Raw genomic sequence first — 19,738 nt, 5'->3', positions numbered from 1 at the left:
AAAAACTAACATGGTATCAAAGTCAGGTTCCTTCTATAAAGTCTAAGCAGCTTGAAGGTAATTGTTCACTGCAACTGGAATTCATGGTTGTGAAATTGTGACTGATCACTGAAACTTTAAAAAACCATGTGATTAATTAGTTGAACTGGAACTTATGTGACTTTTGTTCAAACAATTATTACATGGTATGATGGCAGCAAAATACATCTAGTGGAACATACAAAGGGAGAGAACAATTAACAGTGGATCATGCACAGGAGAAAAGATCTGTCTACAGCCATTTGTCATTTGGAGGCACACCTAATTCAAAGCATATTGGAGGAAAACTGTTCACTGATACTCAGCAATTTATTCACATGGATAGAAGTCATGTACAAACAAAAGTAAAGTAAGCTAGGATACAAGTAGGAAAAGGTAGAGATAAAACTAAAAAAAATAAAAGAACAAGACAGGAGAAAAGGAGGAAGGGAGATAAGAATTGTAAAACTTTAGTCAGCCAACACAACAATCCATGTTAGCCAAAGATTGTGCGTCAACTAAACAATAATAGGCATCCACCTTAGGTGGTTTTAAATGTCTGTTATGGGACTAGAAAGCAACATTGGAAAGCAGGGAGCAACCGGCGAAAAGGCATGGAAAGAATGACCAGAGATTTCAATTGTACATTTGATGCTTTCTATCATGATGTTGGCCTTATATAGCAAATGACAATCCTGTCAGCATTCAAATGGAGTAAAATTATACATCTCATCAGTTACAAACAAAGCGAACATAAAGGTAGCATTAAAGTCCCAATGAAGAGTAATGGTGAAATCAGTCTTGTATGCCCAAACAAATATGTGTGCGATAATAATGGAGACTAATGCGACTGTGATTCATAGAGTTATAATAATTAAATTAACTAATTAATAAATAAAATCTCATGTGATTATGAATAATTAAATTGAAAAGGCTGTAAGAGACATCCCATTTATCAAAAGACATAACTCTTTACCATATATATTTATATATATTCAGTCATTTGCAAAGATATGTGTGGAACGTCTGAAGTGAATAAAGAAGACAGATATAAGAAGAGTTAAAGAAGATAGTGCTGGTAGGAAATAAATGAAGTTATTGCAGTATACTAGAAGAGATTATTCATGAGCAAAGGGATGAAAGTTGATTGAATCATTTTCTGCAAACAACTCTTTGCCAAGTCTAAAGATAAGGGAATTTTGTCTTATGTGATGAATTAAATATTTATTAAAATCAACTGATGAAGTGAAGCAGTGCCTAACGATGCATTAACAAGACAGTTTGTTCATAAACAAGCATGCCGGTAATTGTGCGGTTTAACAGACTTATAGTGGATGTTCAAGATGAGTGATAAGCATATAAACTATACTCATGTCTAAAAGGCAGAGCATATGTGACAGATTTTTTCACAGTGAATATAATCTGATGTAATAAAAGAATATGAAAGAGATATTACTGGATAGATGCATTTGGGAAGTATTCTGAAAAGAAAGAAGTGAGCATACTACAGTATATAGATCAGACGTGATATGACTTTGTCTTGTGCAAAACTTCAAGATATGAAATTGATCCGAGTCATTTGTTCAAGTGGCAACGTGTATGGTCAGGCAGACACAAAGACAACATGAAAATTAGTATGAGTGATCCAAGTATATCATGAAGAGAAACCATTTCTAGAGAGACTACCTCTAAAGGATATTTAGAGAAATAAGTATTCTTTGAGTACTATATTATTTTCTTTCTTATTTTATTTTAATCTGTAGTATAAGAGCTAATGGAGTGTGTTCTTGGAGGAAGAGGGAGATCGATATCAAATTCAGAGGGAGTCTGACACTTCGTCAAAGGCAACTTTGGATGAGGAGCTCAGAAGATTGGTTTTTAGAGAGAGTCTGAATATCCATATGAGTGACCAAATTTTGATAGGCCTACCCCCTGTGTAGCTCATGAAGAGGTGATGACTTCCAAATGATCATCAATTGTATTTGCAGAAGTTATTGAAAGGTGACGATCTTACAATAGCTTAATTTTGACTTTCAAATGATCATCACTTGTATTTGCAGAAACTATTAAAAGTTGATGATCTTACAATAGCATAATTTTCTATTATGATGGATATCTTACAATGTCTATGCAGATCATGATAGATTATACTTTGCATGGTGTATGTTTATATGGTACGCATTATGAGAATGTGTGCGTAGACACCTTATAAACATTATTTAAATACATGGTGAATGTTATGCAAATTGATGTTCTAGAGGGTCATTACACAGAGTACTTGGTCAATATCATGCGACTTGATGTCCTAGAGCCCATTACTCATAGTACTTGGTGAATATCTTGCATCTCAACATTCAAGAAGGCCATTATTCAAAGAGCAATTAGTGAATATTATGTATTCTGGAAGACCAATACTCATAATATCAAATGTGATATGAAACATTTTTGAGTAACTGGTAAATACCATGTATTCTAGAAGACCAATATTCATGATATTAGATCTCATGATATTGGATGTAATATCGAACATTTTTGAGTAATTGATGAATATCATGTGTCGATATTCTAGAAGACCAATACTCATGATATCAGAGGTGATATCAAACCTTATTTGAGTACTTGGTGAATATCGTGTGTTGATATTCTAGAAGACCAATACTCACAATATCAAATGTAACTTGAGAGTATTTGACGAATATCATGTGCTGATATTTTGGAAGGCCAATACTCATAGTGGAAACCTTCTAATCAAAGGTATCCTTAGTTTGCCATTCCTAATATTTGTTATATTTGTCTTGTGTTTATCCTCCCTAACTAAGAGGGAGTGTTAGTATTTGGTAGCTTCAGTCAGATAAACCTATGAATATATAAAAGGTTTCCTTAGTTTGCCATTCCTAATATTTGTTATATTTGTCATGTTTATCCTCCCTAACTAAAAGGGAGTGTTGGTGTTTGGTAGCTTCAGTCAAATAAACCTATATATATATATATATATATATATATATATATATATATATATATATATATATATATATATATATATATATATATATATATATATATATATATGTTCATTACATATAAGATATAAGTTTATTGTTATATAAGAAAAATGAATATAATAATGATATATATATTTTAGAGATAACTACGATTATATCTGTTATTATATTAATTATTAAATTAACGAATAGACATGATGATCATTATAAATATAAGAGGTCGCTGCCATTTGAAAAACATATATCATTAATAGGCACTACCACTAAAAGACTAAGAAAGGAAAGGATTGAGTTGATGTTGGTTTGGGAACTTTAAACGAACTATATTGGCAATTGAGTTGTAGTTTTGGCCAGTTCACTCCTTGGATTTGTTATCCTGAAGACCTGTTGTATACAGTTGCTGAAGCAATTTGGATAGTGTGCTCAGTTGTCTTTCTTCATGCTCCTAACATGGCTAGGACCTTCTGACAAGGTTCAAAGTCTCCTAACAGGGACTAATGTACTAATTGTATTGTAATTGTCTCCTAACAAAGTCACATCCTTTCGCGAGGAACTTTTATATTAGTACATCATCTTGTGGGTGCCATCCCCACCAGGGTTTTCCCTCTGATCGAGGGGTTCCCTAGTTAACAAATTATTGTGTTATTGTGCATGTTTTATCTCTTGGCAGTGCTCATTGTTTTGGTTATTGAAGTTGGATTTAAGGTATAATTGGCACACAACTGATTCCACCCCCCACCCCCCCACATAGTTGCAGCTACTTTCTAACAAGTCTTGCTACTGCATTTGAAATTCACCTAAATTCAGCCTAGGTCCATATGGCAGACTTTGGGCCAATTTGACAAACTATGGCAGACTTTACAAACAATTTGATCAAGACCAGACTTTAGTCAAAACCAATCCAGACTTTGTTACCTCCAAAAACAAATCTGGTAACTTAGTTTCTAATGTTCCTTTTCCTAGTCGACAACATCCATCAATAATACTTGATCAGAATATTAATACATGATTATATGCAACATACAACAATCTCTACAAGGGTCGCAATCAACAGCGGAGCATCACAATTGTTGCATTATATCATAGCAGTGATCAACATCTTGGCATCATAGAGGTGGCAAATATCCTAATCAATTATTCACACCTAAAGTCAATGGCTTCTTGGAGGTCTGCAGACACTATCCCTGATCAACCAAAGGGCAACATCAATATCCAACGCTAATCAATTAGTAATAGAAGGAATTGTAATCCTCAGCATTTTGAATTCAAATTGATATCATTGTTTTTCTGCTCCTATATTGTGTTTGCATGCCTAGAATATTGCAATGGTATTAGCGCTGGTGATCATGCCAGCCTATCTGGTGGAGGTTGATGAGAAATGACCTCAAAGTCTATCGAAGAAGAAAATTGCATTCCTTAGATAGGATGGGGGATGCACCAAGACGATGCTATCAAATTGGCCAAACCCTCTAGCACTTGGAAGAAAAGAGGAGGAATGGAACTAATGGATAAAATAATGGCCATGGTGATGATTTAGTTAATGGTAGATCACACATCCAACAATACAATACAAGGTTGTTGATGCCAACTTTCCCTCAAAGGACTAAGAAGCAGGGGGACCAAACTCTCTCATTGGTGGAAATGCAAGAACACCTCAAACAACACTGTTTTGATGGAGGCCTCAACCCTGAATTGGCTCTTAAATACTATATTGAATTAACAATGAGATTTCCACCCTCCAAAGGTAATGGAAGCTAAAATAATGATCTAAATCTGAGAATTGGTAAGTTGAACCTTCCTTTTTACGTTAGATTCAAGAAATCTACATCTGGAGCTTGCGTGCAAAAGTGGGAGACATTTTCAGTTCTTTCCTATGCCTGAGGTTGAAGCAATCAAGTTTGCAGCACTTCAGCTCAAAAGGATCACTCACAAATGGTAGCATCATGGATTGGTCACACTTGGAGAAGACCAAATCATTTTCTATGCCAACTTTATGGAGAGGCTCAATGATAGATTTGATGAGAGGGACCTGAAGCTCAATTTTAAGGACTCGGCACAACTGAGGCAAGGAGAATCTGCAGATAGCTATATTGCAAATTTCCATGGGCTTTGAATGTTGGTATCTCAAAGAGAAGACTGGTAGCAGTTTCTATGGATGGCTTAATGGATCTTTTGAAGGGTTGGGTGACTCGTCACCCTTAAACACTCATTGAGGCAATAAAGAATGTACGTGACATGTCAACGTCAACTTCCAAGAAACATACCCAAAGAAATCTACCATAAATGGACCAAAACAAGAAACCATTTTAGAATAAGATCCTAATGGATGAGGCCATATGTCAAGACCTGAGAAGGAAACTTTCTCTCTAGTTAAGAGCCATGGGACTAGGTTGCAAATGCCTTGGCAAGGGAAAGATTACGTACATTGAGGTGATGTCTGAGAGTGAGGAGGCGATCAAGGAACCTGAGGAGCATGATGAGGAGACACCTCATGCGTAGAAGATTGCTACACTTGTGAGGAAAGATGGTACCATTGTTGCTCTTTCTCGAACTCCATGATGCAATGGACTCAAAGTATATGGCATGCTTCAAGGGTAATGATCTGTCATTATGCTCAATAGTGGAGCCACACTCAACTTCATCAATTCATCCCTAGCAGCCAAGAGGGAATTGCACGCACTAGAGCATGAAGGGTTAAAGGTCAAGGTGGCATGAGGCTTTCTCCTACCCTGTGTACACTTGGTACCATGGTTGAGCATCACCATGCAAAACTACACAATTACAAATGACTTCTTCACAGTGAACTTGGATGACACAGACGTCATTTGGGAATTTGATTGATAGAGACTCTTGACAAGTACACAAAGTTTCAAAAAATTGGAATTCCCATTCAAGGAAGATGGAAAAAGTGGCTTTGCAAGGAATGTCCAATGAAGGTCGTAGAGAGGCTTCAACCAAGCATATGGAGGCAACTTTTAGACACAACGATGTTGTATGGGCAGCATAATGTTTGGTTTCATCCAAGTCCTTGAGTGGCTAGTACACTCACTATCACAACAATAAGCTTCAATCAGTGTTAGGCAAGCACAAGTTGGTTTTCATCGATATTCCCCCAAGGGTACCTACTACCTCAGACTTTGAGAACACAAATGAGTTGGAGTAAGGAGCCATCCCAATCATCACAACTCCCTACTGTCTGTTGGTTCTCAAAACCATGGATTGGAAATCTAGGAGCTTATCAATTCTCCAACTAGATTCCACCATCAATTTTGTCCAAAGAGCAAAAATCACCTTGATTCCCTTGCACTTTAGGCTCTGCTACACCTAGGCAAGTAGACCTTCACCTTAAACGCTAACTGCTTGGCTCAAGGATTTTCTATAGCAATTTAAGCTTTGGTGAGTTCTTCAGTTGGCAAAGTCCTTAACTCGATCAAAATAAAGTTGAATGTTGAATGTTTGAACAGAATGAATGTTTTGTATAATATTACTCAATAATGGATTTGATGTTTGTAAGAATGAAGATATAGATTTTCTGACTTCAAATATAAATCCAATTGTAATATTTCAATGATTCAAAAGCCCAATGCCTTTGCTTATTCAAGCAACAGAGTCAACTACAATGAAGATTTTCACGTACAACTTTATGAAATTCTATGCACTTATAGTGTCAACAATTTAGTAATCAAGATGCTACAGATAAAACATATATGCAATCTTAAATTAGTCCAGATTGAACTTTAACTCCTATGATAGGGAGACCAACTGGACACAAATATAGAAACAATTTGATATTTCACTATATCTATGATGATCACATTTAAGATGCTAAATGATCGTTTCCACTTATTTGACATTTAAATTGTTTACAAAATTTTTCAAATGATTATAAAGGACGAATCAACTGCAGTTTAAATCTCCATGTCTTTTTAATAAAAAAAAGCAAAAAGAGATTCTATTTATTATTTAATTATAATAAATAGATTTATATTACAAAGCCATCTTTACACCCCTTTTTCCTCCTTACAAGTGCATGTCAAATATTTCTTCTTATTGAATGTTGAATGTGTTGAATGTGTGTGTCTTTCTTCATTGCCTGTCATATTTATATATTAATATATACTAATGAATAGACATTAAACCTATACTCAAAAGAGTATGTGTTTTCTTAACCGAGAATTAACAGGTCATATTTTCCAACTTACTACTTAGAAGAATAATTTGGAATCTGTCTATTAGTATTATTTCTATTATGTTTATCAGCGAAAGTTGGAGTATTCTTGTTGGTGATGGTTCGAAACAAATGCCAAAAGATCGCTCCTATAACTCTTCTGTGCACACACTCGATATGCCTCTAAATGCTCACTATTTTTGTTCTGAATATCCAACTATTCTAAGACGTGAAAACACACACCACTGGCTACCTTAAAGAACCATGAAAACTTCATGCGAATTGGCATATATTGTCACCGAACAGTTTGTCGTTTTTAATGGTTTGGATTTGCAATATTTCTGAAACATGAATTTACTTTCAGCATTTTCTTCAAACTGACTCAATCTAGAGATGCATCGTTCAAAATATTAGGCCAGACTTTTGAAAAATTCAAATGCTCATATGTTTAATATTCCATTCTTTTGATATCTAACGGCTTTCATTCTCTGTCAGATCAATCCTCTTCTACAATTTATTCCTTGTTGACTATATCCCGTGCTTATAACTCAAGCTTTTAATTGCTACCGATACCTTTATTGTGCGGAATCAGCGATATGATCCTACATAATCACTTCGTTTCCAGGGCAAGCTATACTTCTTCTATGTTTTCAAGTCATTGTGTCATCACCGGTTTGGTGCCTATCATGCTCTCACAACAGTTCTTTCACTCAGACTTGGGTGGAATGTATCGCATAGCATCCTTTATATATCGTGCATACTTATCATGTGTATTATTAGGGATTCACTGTCGTTCAACAATCTTATGTTATCGCAAGTATTTGGAATGTTTGATTATACTTTTCATTCGCTAGGCGAGTTTAGATTAGGATTGAGTTTATTTACAGCCATAGCCATAAAACTCACCGCATATTCTCTATGACGATACCTTTAGAAGCCTTCAACACTACATCTGGACAAGAATTGATTTAGATTGGCATTATTTCATTCATTGGTATATATTATGCATTTGGATAAGCATTCTTCTACATTAATTGCCAAATTACTAAATCCCAGTGGGACCTTCACAGTGCTTCATCATTTTCCATGGCATAAACTTTTAATCACTACTTTATTTCTTTATAACTGCAGAATGATATTATCAACTCTGTTTCTTTTCTCCACTAAAAATATGTACACCAATCTGTCAAAGCATATAAATTGATACAAACATCTCTTTGTTTGAACTTTGTCATTAGTTGCAAACTTTGAAAGTACACAAGTTTGTCTTCATATACTCTGTTGTGCTAGAGTGTCAACTATACTGAAGAATATAATCATTACAGTCTTAACTTCAATCACTTAATCCTCGAATCGAGGCTCTATATTATCACCGTATGTGCCTTGATTTCTTTCTAAAGTAAGAACTTTGTTGTGACTTGATGTGGTATCGCTATGTACTAATGTTTATCATTTTGTCTCTGGGTTCTTTTTTATTGTATTTCATCATATGCAGCATAAATATATATAGCCATATCCAATTGTATAGACCTAAACTCTTCATAATTGGCCTCTTAGTTTTATCATCAATGTTGAAGTTGAACAATCTCTTGAGTGGCCTCAACAATATTTATCAAGTCTCCGTCATTATTTCTCAAATGGAGGCAAAAATGTTTGGGCTTCATCACCGTCAACCCAAGAAGTTCAAGGATGAAATAGAGAAGGCAATTCAAGAGCTTCTTGACATGCAGCACATCAAGACTATTTCAAGCCCCTTCGCATCTCCGGTGCGGTTGGTGGAGGACAGGACTCTCAAGATGTATATAGAGTACCAGGTGTTGAATAAGAAGACAATCACGAACTAGTACCCCATCCAAAGAATTGATGAGTTCTTGGATGAGCTTCATGTGGCACTCTCAAAGATTGACCTCTGTTTTAGGTACCATTAGATTCAAGTAAGGGACGAATATGTGCATAAGACAACTTTTCAATGTCAGTATGGTCTATGAGTTCTCCATCATGTCCTTTCATTTGACCAATGCGCATGCCACTTTCCGGTCTTGCATGAACTACATCTTCAACAAGTAACTGCAAAAGTTCCTATTGATGTTCTTTGATGACATACTTGTTAACAACAAGACTTGGGAGGAATGCTTGAGGCATTTGGATGAGGTATTGAGGATCGTAGAGTTGCAATCTTTATTTGTAAAGAAATCAAAATGTGAGTTTTGCATGATGGAGATTTTCTACTTGGACTACATCATCAATACAGGAGGACTTTAGGAGCACCAAGAGAAGATTCAAGCAATTCTTGATTTGCCCACTTCTAGGACACTTATAAAGTTGCAAGGGTTCATTGGGTTATGCAATTACTATAGGCAGATCAGATTCTCATGGTTTGGTGCTCCTTTGACCAATCTCATGAAGAAAGGAGCATTTAGTTGAATTAGGAAGCCCAATAAGCTTTCGACAAGTTGAAGGTGACAATGAGTACATGTCTTGTGTTGGCAATGTTCAACTTCTCTTAATATTTTGTTCTTGAGTGTGTTGCATCAGAAGAGAGAATTAAGGCAGTGTTGATGCAAGATTGCCATCCCATCACATTTGAAATCCTAAAGCTTAAGGGTTCTAAGAGACTCAACTCAATCTATGATAAGGAGATGCTTGCTATCATGCACACATTGCCCAAGTTCAAGCAATATTTGGTGGGAACAAAATTTGTGGTCAGGACTGACAAACAATAGTCTTCAATATTTCCTAGAGAAAAAGGATTTAAATAAGTGGTAGCAGAAGTGGATCAGCAAGATTCCTACAATTCCAAGAGAGTCTATATATCCTGCAATTCTTCGAGGATAATCTATAATCCCACAATCAACAAAATATGTATCTAGATTGAGGCTAAATCGAGCCTAGTTTTAAAACCAGAGATTTGGTCTATCTTTGATTGCAGCCCCACAGGTAGTCTTCTTTGAAGAGAAGTAGAGCAAAGAAGCTTAAGCCTCACTTCTATAAACCTCATAGTGTAATTTGGAGGATAGGTAACATATGAGTTGGACCTTCCGAAAGGGAATAGGATACACATGTTTGTGTCTCTTGCCTCAAGAAGGCTCTTGGACAACAAGTCACTATTCCAGAGGAGCTTCCGCAACTTGATGAGGAAAAAAAACTAGCTTTGGAACCCATTGAGGTCATTGATTTCAAGGAGAGGAAACCCAAATCTTGTACCATCAATGAGTATCTCATCAAGTGAAAGGACTTGCTAGTTGAGGATGACACATGTGAGAGCAAATTTTGGAATATATCCAAATTGGAATCACTAATGGGCAAGCAATTCCAAGAAGGTGAGCTTATCATATCCTCTCCTTAGCAAACACCCTTATAACTTGTTGTTAGCTCAATTTGTACCTCGTGAACTAATTATCCTTGCAAGGGGAGCCATTTGAGAGGGCGCATTTGTGTGCCACTTTTTTGTCATTAGGACCTATTTAGATTGTTAGCATTAGAGCAGCCATTTGCATTGGCTGACTTGTTTGAATTGTAGTGTTAGAGTTTTGTATTTAAATCAGCTTGCCAGAAGATCGTTACCCTCATTTAACCTTGTATTTTCTTGTGACTGGGATTCCTATTCGGAAATTCTATTGGAGTTACAATTTTGGAGGTGAGATACTCCCTAGTCTGCTATTTCTCCAATTAGGTGGTCTCTTTAAGACCTAATTGGACTAATACATGTGATTCATCATGCTTGTAGATCAGCATTGATATCAGTTGGAGATTAAAAATGTTCCCTTGGCTCAATTAGCGGTTGCTTCACACTCAACAATAATATACCTGAGATCATATCCTCAGCAATATCCAATATAGCGCTATATGTTCGGTTAAGGAACTTCAATCAGAACTGGTACATATGGAGCATCAGAAATTAGACAACTTCATCTGAGATATTGTGTGGCCTCAATAATAGGCTATTGGCTCAGCCAAACATTATACAGCTACACTTCATTGACATAACAAGGCAGATCCGGGAGCAGTATAATGGTGCACTACATAAATTTTCATCTGCTATAAGTAACATTGACATTGTAATAGCCCTGTCTAAAATTAATGTTTAATAAATAAATCAATAAATTAATAAAATATATTATATTATTTTAATATATTTTGATGTCATTATTAAATAAATAAATAAATATTTATTTATTTATATCGATCATTAAAATAAATAATCAACAATTAATGAATATATGTTCATAGCAATATATTTAATTAACAAAGTTAATTATTATTAACAATAACAAAGTTATCCCAAAGATTAATATGCCACCGCACATGACCAAGTCAACAATGCCATCAAGGGATCCATTATAAATCAATCAAGGTCAATGAAATCATTTGTTAGAAGACAAACCAATAGCACTATCGTCACTTTATTGAAGGCACAGCGACTTGAATAGCAGCTAATAAGAAATTAAGCAGCAGTAACGAATGATTGTTAAACATCACGAGATATGATGATCTAAATTGGAAGAGATGTATCTCTTTTCTCAAACAGTGCAACATGGTACCTCTTCTGTAAGGTTTATATTTAATATCAAATCCATTCCTTGGAAACAAACACAGAGGGAGACAAGAAAGGAACGAATTAGCTTCGTATATTATATCTGATCCTGAGGAAGATACCAAAGGAGGGTCGAATAGGAAGAAGAATAAAGTATATGGGTATTGATGGAAGGATGTATTAGAGAGTGACAATATATATACAGTACAGTGGGTCTTATTAAATAGAAAGATTATTACATGGCCATTGGAATATATATAGAAGGAATAATAAAGTCTTTAGTCTGAAAAGCTAAGTCACAAGGTTCTAGTTCGAGTTCGACAACTATGAAATTCACCTTACATAATTTTAAAATAAATAAAAATATGATAAATAATCCAAATAGTTTAATATGAGAAAAGAGATTTGAAATCATCAAAAAAAAGATATTACATTTATGAGATGTTAACCATTAGAAACATGTGAAAGGATGATTACAAAGATGTTTTTGATTACATATTTAGGAACTTTAGAGTTTGATCTTTTGAGAGCCATTCAATTACCACCTGTATGATCCAAAAGAACACTAAATAATTCAATTTTTTTTTTTAAATAACTTTAAAATAAAATATATAATAAAGTAAAATATATTAAAATTTTATTACAAATTTAAAAAACAAATTAAAATAAAACTAGTTTCTATTTTGAAATATCAAAATACAAATACAAACTAATAAAATATAATAAATAAGCTATATCTTTTAAAACATAAAAATAACAATATATTAATTTTTTTAATCTAGCTTTGCAAAACAAACTAAAAATAATAAAACTTAAAAAATGTTTCAATCTACTTATTTATAGATTAATAAGTAAATTATATTAATAATAAATAAAAATACATTAAATATTAAATATTCAAATTTAAAAAAAATTCGTATAAATTTTTTACTTTTAAAATAATAAAATCAATTTATTATTAATACATAAATGAATTATGTAAAAGTTTAAACCAACAAAACTAAAATAAAAAATACATAAAAAATGAAACCATACAAGAATACATAATGTTACAATTTAGAACATTAAATTAAAGGCGGACTACCTTTGCGTCTTTTTGGCAAATGAATGCTGCAGATTTCTTAACCTTGCCAAGGAACCGCAACAAGTTTTAGCAGTGCCAACAGCCACGGGCGATGAAGATGATTGCCAAGAGCCACAACCGAAAATGCCCAACTAAACAGATGTCTAGCTACGCACAACTAAAGGTGCAACGTTGATGATTTCCCAGCAATGGAGTTTGCCAGCAGCCGGAAATACTATGAAAATATTTTCCCAAGGCATCCATCCATTGATGCGTTTTACTCTGATGGAGGCTATTTAAATAAAAAAACTGCGAAAAAATCTACGTTTTTAGAAGGTGGTCGAGCTACTTTTAAGCATTAGAATTTGACACAAACTTCTCTGAACTCCATTGTGTTTTCATAGATTAGCCAAATTTTAAACCTAGTGCCGAAAATTCGGCGAACCTTGTGACACAGCTGAAAAGTAAATAGATCTCAGGGTGGGTTACACAGAGCTGTAAATAAATATTCATTGCAGTGGATTTAATCCACAAGGTGTATGCTCGGTACTTATTGTATCCAAATATAAGTTCTTAAGGCAAAGTCAATTGAAGGTCCAATTCTTTAAATGTTATCGATACCAGCTTATACTAATAAACCGTATTAGTACACATTTAAATTATATATCAGGGGTATATAGTTGGGATTATATAATCTGAATATTTGGAATATAAGAATTATTCTATATGTATATATTGGGTCAGGTATGTGCTTGGAACCTCTTGTCAATAATTGATGTACATACTCAAGATAGAAAAATTAAATATAATTATACACAGAAATTATACCCAAATCTTATTACCATTTGATTTATAGAAGGGAAGTCTGCAATGTTACCAAGAAGGGGCTTATATAAATTCCAGGCGATGGATCTTTGTCCCAAGATAGGGTGGGGATCAACGACCCTAAGCGGTTTGCAGGCATCGACCCATTAAGGGCATAAATCTGTAAACTTTGAGGGAATGATTGCGGTGTCTTGGCAACTTAGATAAAACCTACTCCTCCCATCATTAAGCTGAGTAGTAATAAGATTAGATACGGAAGTAAATCCTCACACAATGGGTGAATTCCAAGACGGGTAAGGATATATATTTTCAATGCCTTGAGGGGAAATCCCGAGATGAGTACGAACATAGAGACCCAATGCCTTGAGGATGCCTACTTGTAGATAGGTGCCAGTGCCCTCTGACAAGTTAGTCCACATCCTTTATAGGGTTGAGTTTAGGACAGAAGTAAGGAATCGGGTTTAAATATGTCAACTCTCAAATCTATTATAAACTATTCATTGTTTCTTGAATGGAATTGATTTAGATGGCTAGTAATGTTTGTTAGACATTGAAAATTGATAACCTCCTAGTTGGGGGCATTACACGTATTGTCATCAAACTGCATCTTCATGTATAGCTCAGTGTATATCAATAGCCAGCTCACGGGCCACACATTTCCTTTCGTGATCAGAATTCAATATCTCATACTTCACAGGGATCACAATGATACTTTCATATCATTTGGAGAGGAGGCGGCATTCATGAGCAATACTTCATTAGAACATTGATACATTATTATATTCATTATACAGCAATCTCTATAAGACGCGAACAAAATGGGAGCATCACAATCATTTTCAAAATATCATGGCAGCGATCAGCATCTTGGCATTGTGGAGGTGGCAATATTGTGATAAACAATTTGCACCTAAAGTCAGCAGCTTATTGGACGTCTGAGACCACTATAATTGATCAGACATTCAATGCAAACAGCAATTTATCCTTGCACCGACACTGTATGACTGTAATTGTACAACATCGATACCCAATGTGGATCAATCAGTAGCATACTGGATTGTAATCCTCGGTATTCTCAATTCAAATCAATAATACTGTTTCACTTGTCGTATTTTGTGCATTTTGTTTCCTTGTTTGCGTGCCTGTGATATTGCACGTACCAAACATTTCATGCTATTTCTGGTGATATCATTCATCAATAGAGAATAGCTAGATAGCATATTGTAACATGACCTTATATATGATGACATTTCCGTATTTCAGAACTTGTATCATCGGGCATTCTAACACAAAGAGTTTAACTTTGCAATAGACGTATTTTGTTCACCAAGGTAATACAAGAAAAAGAAGAATGTAAGTTACGATTAAATACCTAACCGATCAATAACAGCTGAGAAAGCACTAATAGCTTGAAACTGGTAGACAATTAAAGAGAAGTCTCCCAAGACATGATTGAAAGCAGAGTAGGATTGGTTTATCACTCCAAATTCAATTTTCCCTGAGAAATACATAGGAGCCACAACTGCTGCAGGTAAAATTTGAATGAGATAACGGTAACCACTAGTAAAGAAGTCCAAGTTCCTTGATGAAATCAATAATTGCTGCAAGCAATAAAAAAAGGCAATCAATATCAGGGAGAGACTTGACATATACATGAAAAATAAATTGATACCACAGTATAGTGTGACAAAGTTTCGAAGAATAGTTATTTAGCCTTGGTACATAAGGATGTAGGATAGAGTTGTAGACCAGTACGATATACATGTTCTTCAAAAATAAAAACCTTAGAACTGAAAATGAGAAATTTACACAGTTCAAACTAGTTAGAAGTGCAGCTAAATTCAATTCCACAATTATTCAAAAAGTTTCTCTTGCATTTAGACAACTAGCAATTATTATCACGGATAAATGAATAAAAGTTCAAATTAGTTAGAAGTCCAGCTATATTCAATTCCACAATTATACAAAAATTTAATTTCTTGCATTTAGACAATTAGCAATAATTATCATGGATACATGAGTTAAATAATGAAGTAATAACAGTTTAACCTACAGTTAAATTTTCAAAAGCTTCTTTGAATCGCTGAAGAAGCAACTGCATTTCATTCCCTTCGCCTCTATAGAAGGCAATTGATTCAGCATTTTCTCGGATGCGTACAAGCCCATATCGAAAGTCTGCCTCCTTTTTCTCTTGCATAAAATTCAGGGAGACCAATCCCTGCAGCAATAAACGAGTGGATGAATAAGCAACTGAGGTTTTGTAAAAGCTCATATTCAGAAGTACTACGAGGTCAAAGAGAGCAATTAGCTTATGACTTTACCAGTTTATCCCATATTTAGTTTTACCTTTCCTAGGAGGACACTGATAGCAGTTCCTCCAAGAGAATAAACAATAAGCACCACAAACAATGGTGGATAAATTCCAAAGAGAATGTTGCTGAAAGATATCAAATCTACAGCTGCTGTAAATAGTGTCAAAGAAAATGAAAGAGCAGTCCCAGTAAATGAGCTAATATCATCAACAATCCGTTGATCTGGGTTGTCTATGAGTGATTGCGATTGTATCTTGTAGAAGGTCCGGTTCTCAAAATAACGGTCTAAATAGTAGTTTGTCATCCAAGCCCGCCATCTCAAAGCAAGAGTCTCCTTTCCATAATCTCTCAGAACAAAAACCTGCATCAAAATATTAGCATTGCTTAGATGATGCCTTCCAGAATTGGAAGCAAAATTCATAAGTATTACCATATTGTACACAAATTTTATTAGCAAAGCATCCTTAGCAACTTATAGCTAGCTGATTTGCACCCTGGACCCTTCAACTGGGTCTGCGTACAAACCGGGTCCTGATTTGCAAATCAGTCTGCGCTCAGTCTGCACAGGGTCTGTGTCCGGACTTGTGGGTTCGTTCGGGTCTATGTTCAGACTTGTGGGTCCATTCAGGTCCGCAAAACTGTGGACCCGGACGGACCCACAAGTCAGAACATAGAACCTGTGCAGACCGAGCTGCAGACCCGGATGAACCCAGAGGTCCAAACAAGAACCTTGTGTGGACCCAGCACAGACCTGTGGGAATCCAGCAAGGGCCTGGGAGGACTGCCCACAGACCCGCCTGGACCACTAGGGACCCATGGCATCCAAAATAAGAATAATGATAAACTGTTTTTATAAACATATCTGTTTGACTTCTTAGACTTCAATAAATATCAGTGCTTCAGTACAAAGAGAAACAAAAATGATTTAGAAGTGTATGTACTTTGAAGAGAAACTGTGGAACTTCTTTCATTGCTTTGTTTGCTTGCTGCAAGTCACTCTGGAGTCTGAACAGAGTTCAAACTAGCAAAACTCTATTCAGGGTTGTATGAACATTGCTAAGCCTCTGTTCAAGCTCTTCTACAATACAGTCTACAAAAATGGAGATGTTGCAAGATGAAATATAGTTCTTTTAGTATCAAAGCTTTAATTTTTTTGACTTGACAAGGATTTAGAATTTGAAGGATATAGTTATCACCCAGATATGATCTGTGACTTAAGGATACAGTTATCAAGCATCATAGATTCATACTATGAAATGATTTAGTTTTACAATTATGCATATTTCTCTTTTTTTTTTGTATATTTGATGCATATATATACACACACACAAGCTCATACAAACCATGATGAAAACAAATCACGAACATGTGTACCAAGTTCTTGTACCCGAACCCAAACCGGTAACTTATAGTAATACAAACTTGAAACTCTAACTTTGGTCTTTATTACACAAGACTTTACCTTTAAGGTAAGGAAAAGGGGCAGAAGAGAACTGTACCAAGCTTTTTGGGAGATCCATACTAAGGATAAAGTCACCAAGAAAAAGGAAGGTCTTAATGCTCAACCGATGACTCAACAATTGGTTTTAGTTGATAACTCCACCCCTTTATGAATGCTCCCTTAGAAATTCAGATCATTCAATAAGAAATTTTAATGGTTCTCATTAAAAGAGAGGGAAAAGAGAACAAAAAGACCAAGTTGTTCTAAGACTCTAAACAAAGTGTCAAATCATCAAATGGCTTAACATTTTGCAATGTTGAAGATAGGAAGGAGAACTCAGGAGTCTCAGGGAATTCAGAGATTTCTGTGAATATGATGCAATTTCACTAGTAAAACTCTGAAACTGACCTGAGAATTCAACAAGAACAAAATCACTCTAAAGTGCACAAGATTCTTGAATCTTTTGCAAGACGACCACATTGAAAATAGTGGTAGAGAGGTCTGCCAGGCTCTCAGAGTATGGTCCCTGATAATATAAAGAAGATAGCATGATATCTTTTTGATTCTCTCAAGGAGAAGTTGGGTAGCAAAGTAAATCTCAGTCTGTTGGATACACATGTATTCACGCAGAAATGTACTAGTTCATTTTATGTCAATGGATACAATATATAAATCAGATAGAAATCTGGAACACCATATTTGCTAGGGGATCCTCAAGAGAAGAGATGTCATTGAAAAATAATGGTGACATAAACTGCAAACTTTTAATGTCTATTAGGAGCACCAAAAAGAGAGTTGAAGGTAGAATAAGGCCCTTGGATAGAGAAACAATATATTTTGATATCCGAGTAAAGATGCCCAATAGTAGCATTGAAGAGATATGGTAGAGATGGCATCATCATGAAAAACCTTAGAGACAGAGGAAGTGGATTCTGTGCACTGTTTTGTACAACTGTTTATTTTAATGACGTGAAGTAGAAACAAGGTTCTTGCTTAGCCACAAACATGGTATGCTTGAGAGAATCACAATTATAAATGGGATTCTCTTCTTTCTTAGGATGAAGAGTTCTCAATTTAGCTCTCTATGTGCAGTGTTATGTTACGGGGTTTCACATGAAGGTTTACAAGAGATAAATAATGTTATAATGCTCAATTAATAAGCTTCAGCATTGAGCATTGTACCTTGTAACATCCATTTGGGTCGTGGTTCATTAAGTATATTTTGGGATTTGGTTCATTAAGTATATTTTTGTTAGTTATGAAAAGAGAATTAGTTTTATGTTACTTATACCACAAGCATAAAGAAGGTTTCTAGAGGGAAAGTAACTACCTGACAATAAAAGGTTCACAAGGGTGAAAGTGGCAAAGCTTTAAGAATGGTATATTTTGGAAATGTGTGTGGACTCTCCTGAATGTCCCTGCGATTTCTTTTAAGAATGGAAATTTAGTAATAAATAGTAATTAATATTACAGTTTGAATTTTTGGAAAATCTTGAAAGTAATTAATATTACATGAAAAGTTGTGTCCAATAAAGACAAAAGGTATACAAGAAATATTAACCAAACATAAGGAAGAATAAGTTAATGGAATACATCATATATTATCTGATTATCACTCCTTTGAAACTTGGAACTGCAATTCAATCTGACCTGAGGATGAAACCCCCTAAGGTGTTGAATTACAATATAGAATCCCTCTGAATTACTGTACTGAATTTCAGGACATAAACACCTGATTGAATCTGGGCCAATCACACCCAAAGATTGCACGGAAATTTAACATATTTTACAGTTAGAATCAGCATACAATTTTGAAGATTCTGAAAACCATTCCAATTAATTGCAATTTGCTGCAGATTTTGAGCTAACTTATTAGCCACTTCTGAAGATGAGCCTAAAACTCTGAGCGGATTCTAAATATAATATTTAATCAACAATCAATTAAATGAAATTTCTAGATTGATTTCGTTCAGAAGCAATATACATTAATTGTTTATTTATAAATTGAGTAGTGTTGTGAGGTTTTCACACCATCGCCCCAAAAAATTTTGGGGACCCCCTTTTTCGGGCAAACCTTGGCAATTTTCGTGGATTTTTGGAATTTTCCAATTGCCTTAGCAAATTTTTTGGAGTTGTCTAGAGGTTTGGACGATTTCGGGACAGGAAGGGATTTGGTTTGTTTTCACCTAATGCGAAACTTGATTTTTCTGAAACATGTAATTTTATCCTTCAGCCAAACAAAATTCAACAACATTTTTTTGATGGTTAAAACGATATCTGGCAGGATAAAATTGCAAATTTTGGACTTAGATGGATTTTTTGAAAATTTGAAATTATTATATAAGCTTGAGCATTTTCAAAATGAATTTGTTAGA

The 19,738-nt window shown here is 34.9% G+C and overlaps 1 protein-coding gene across 1 annotated transcript in view; it reads right to left on the bottom strand.

The window, feature by feature from the left end:
- Positions 1-19,738, bottom strand: part of ABCD2 (ABC transporter family protein) — an 85,865-nt gene that overhangs the window by 25,844 nt on the left and 40,283 nt on the right. Inside the window, exons 4-6 of the mRNA XM_089821482.1 lie at positions 15,957-16,283; positions 15,664-15,828; positions 14,983-15,211 (exon numbers count right to left, since the gene is read on the bottom strand). Coding sequence (XP_089677608.1) covers positions 14,983-15,211; positions 15,664-15,828; positions 15,957-16,283 — 721 coding nt within the window. The remainder of the gene's footprint in view (positions 1-14,982; positions 15,212-15,663; positions 15,829-15,956; positions 16,284-19,738) is intronic.

Source organism: Cupressus sempervirens, chromosome 3 (assembly GCF_028749045.1).
Source record: "Cupressus sempervirens isolate cs-2001-9-10 chromosome 3, ASM2874904v1, whole genome shotgun sequence".
NCBI lineage: Eukaryota > Viridiplantae > Streptophyta > Pinopsida > Cupressales > Cupressaceae > Cupressus > Cupressus sempervirens.
Note: the sequence above shows the minus strand (reverse complement) of the source record. Positions and strands in the feature narration are given on the sequence as shown.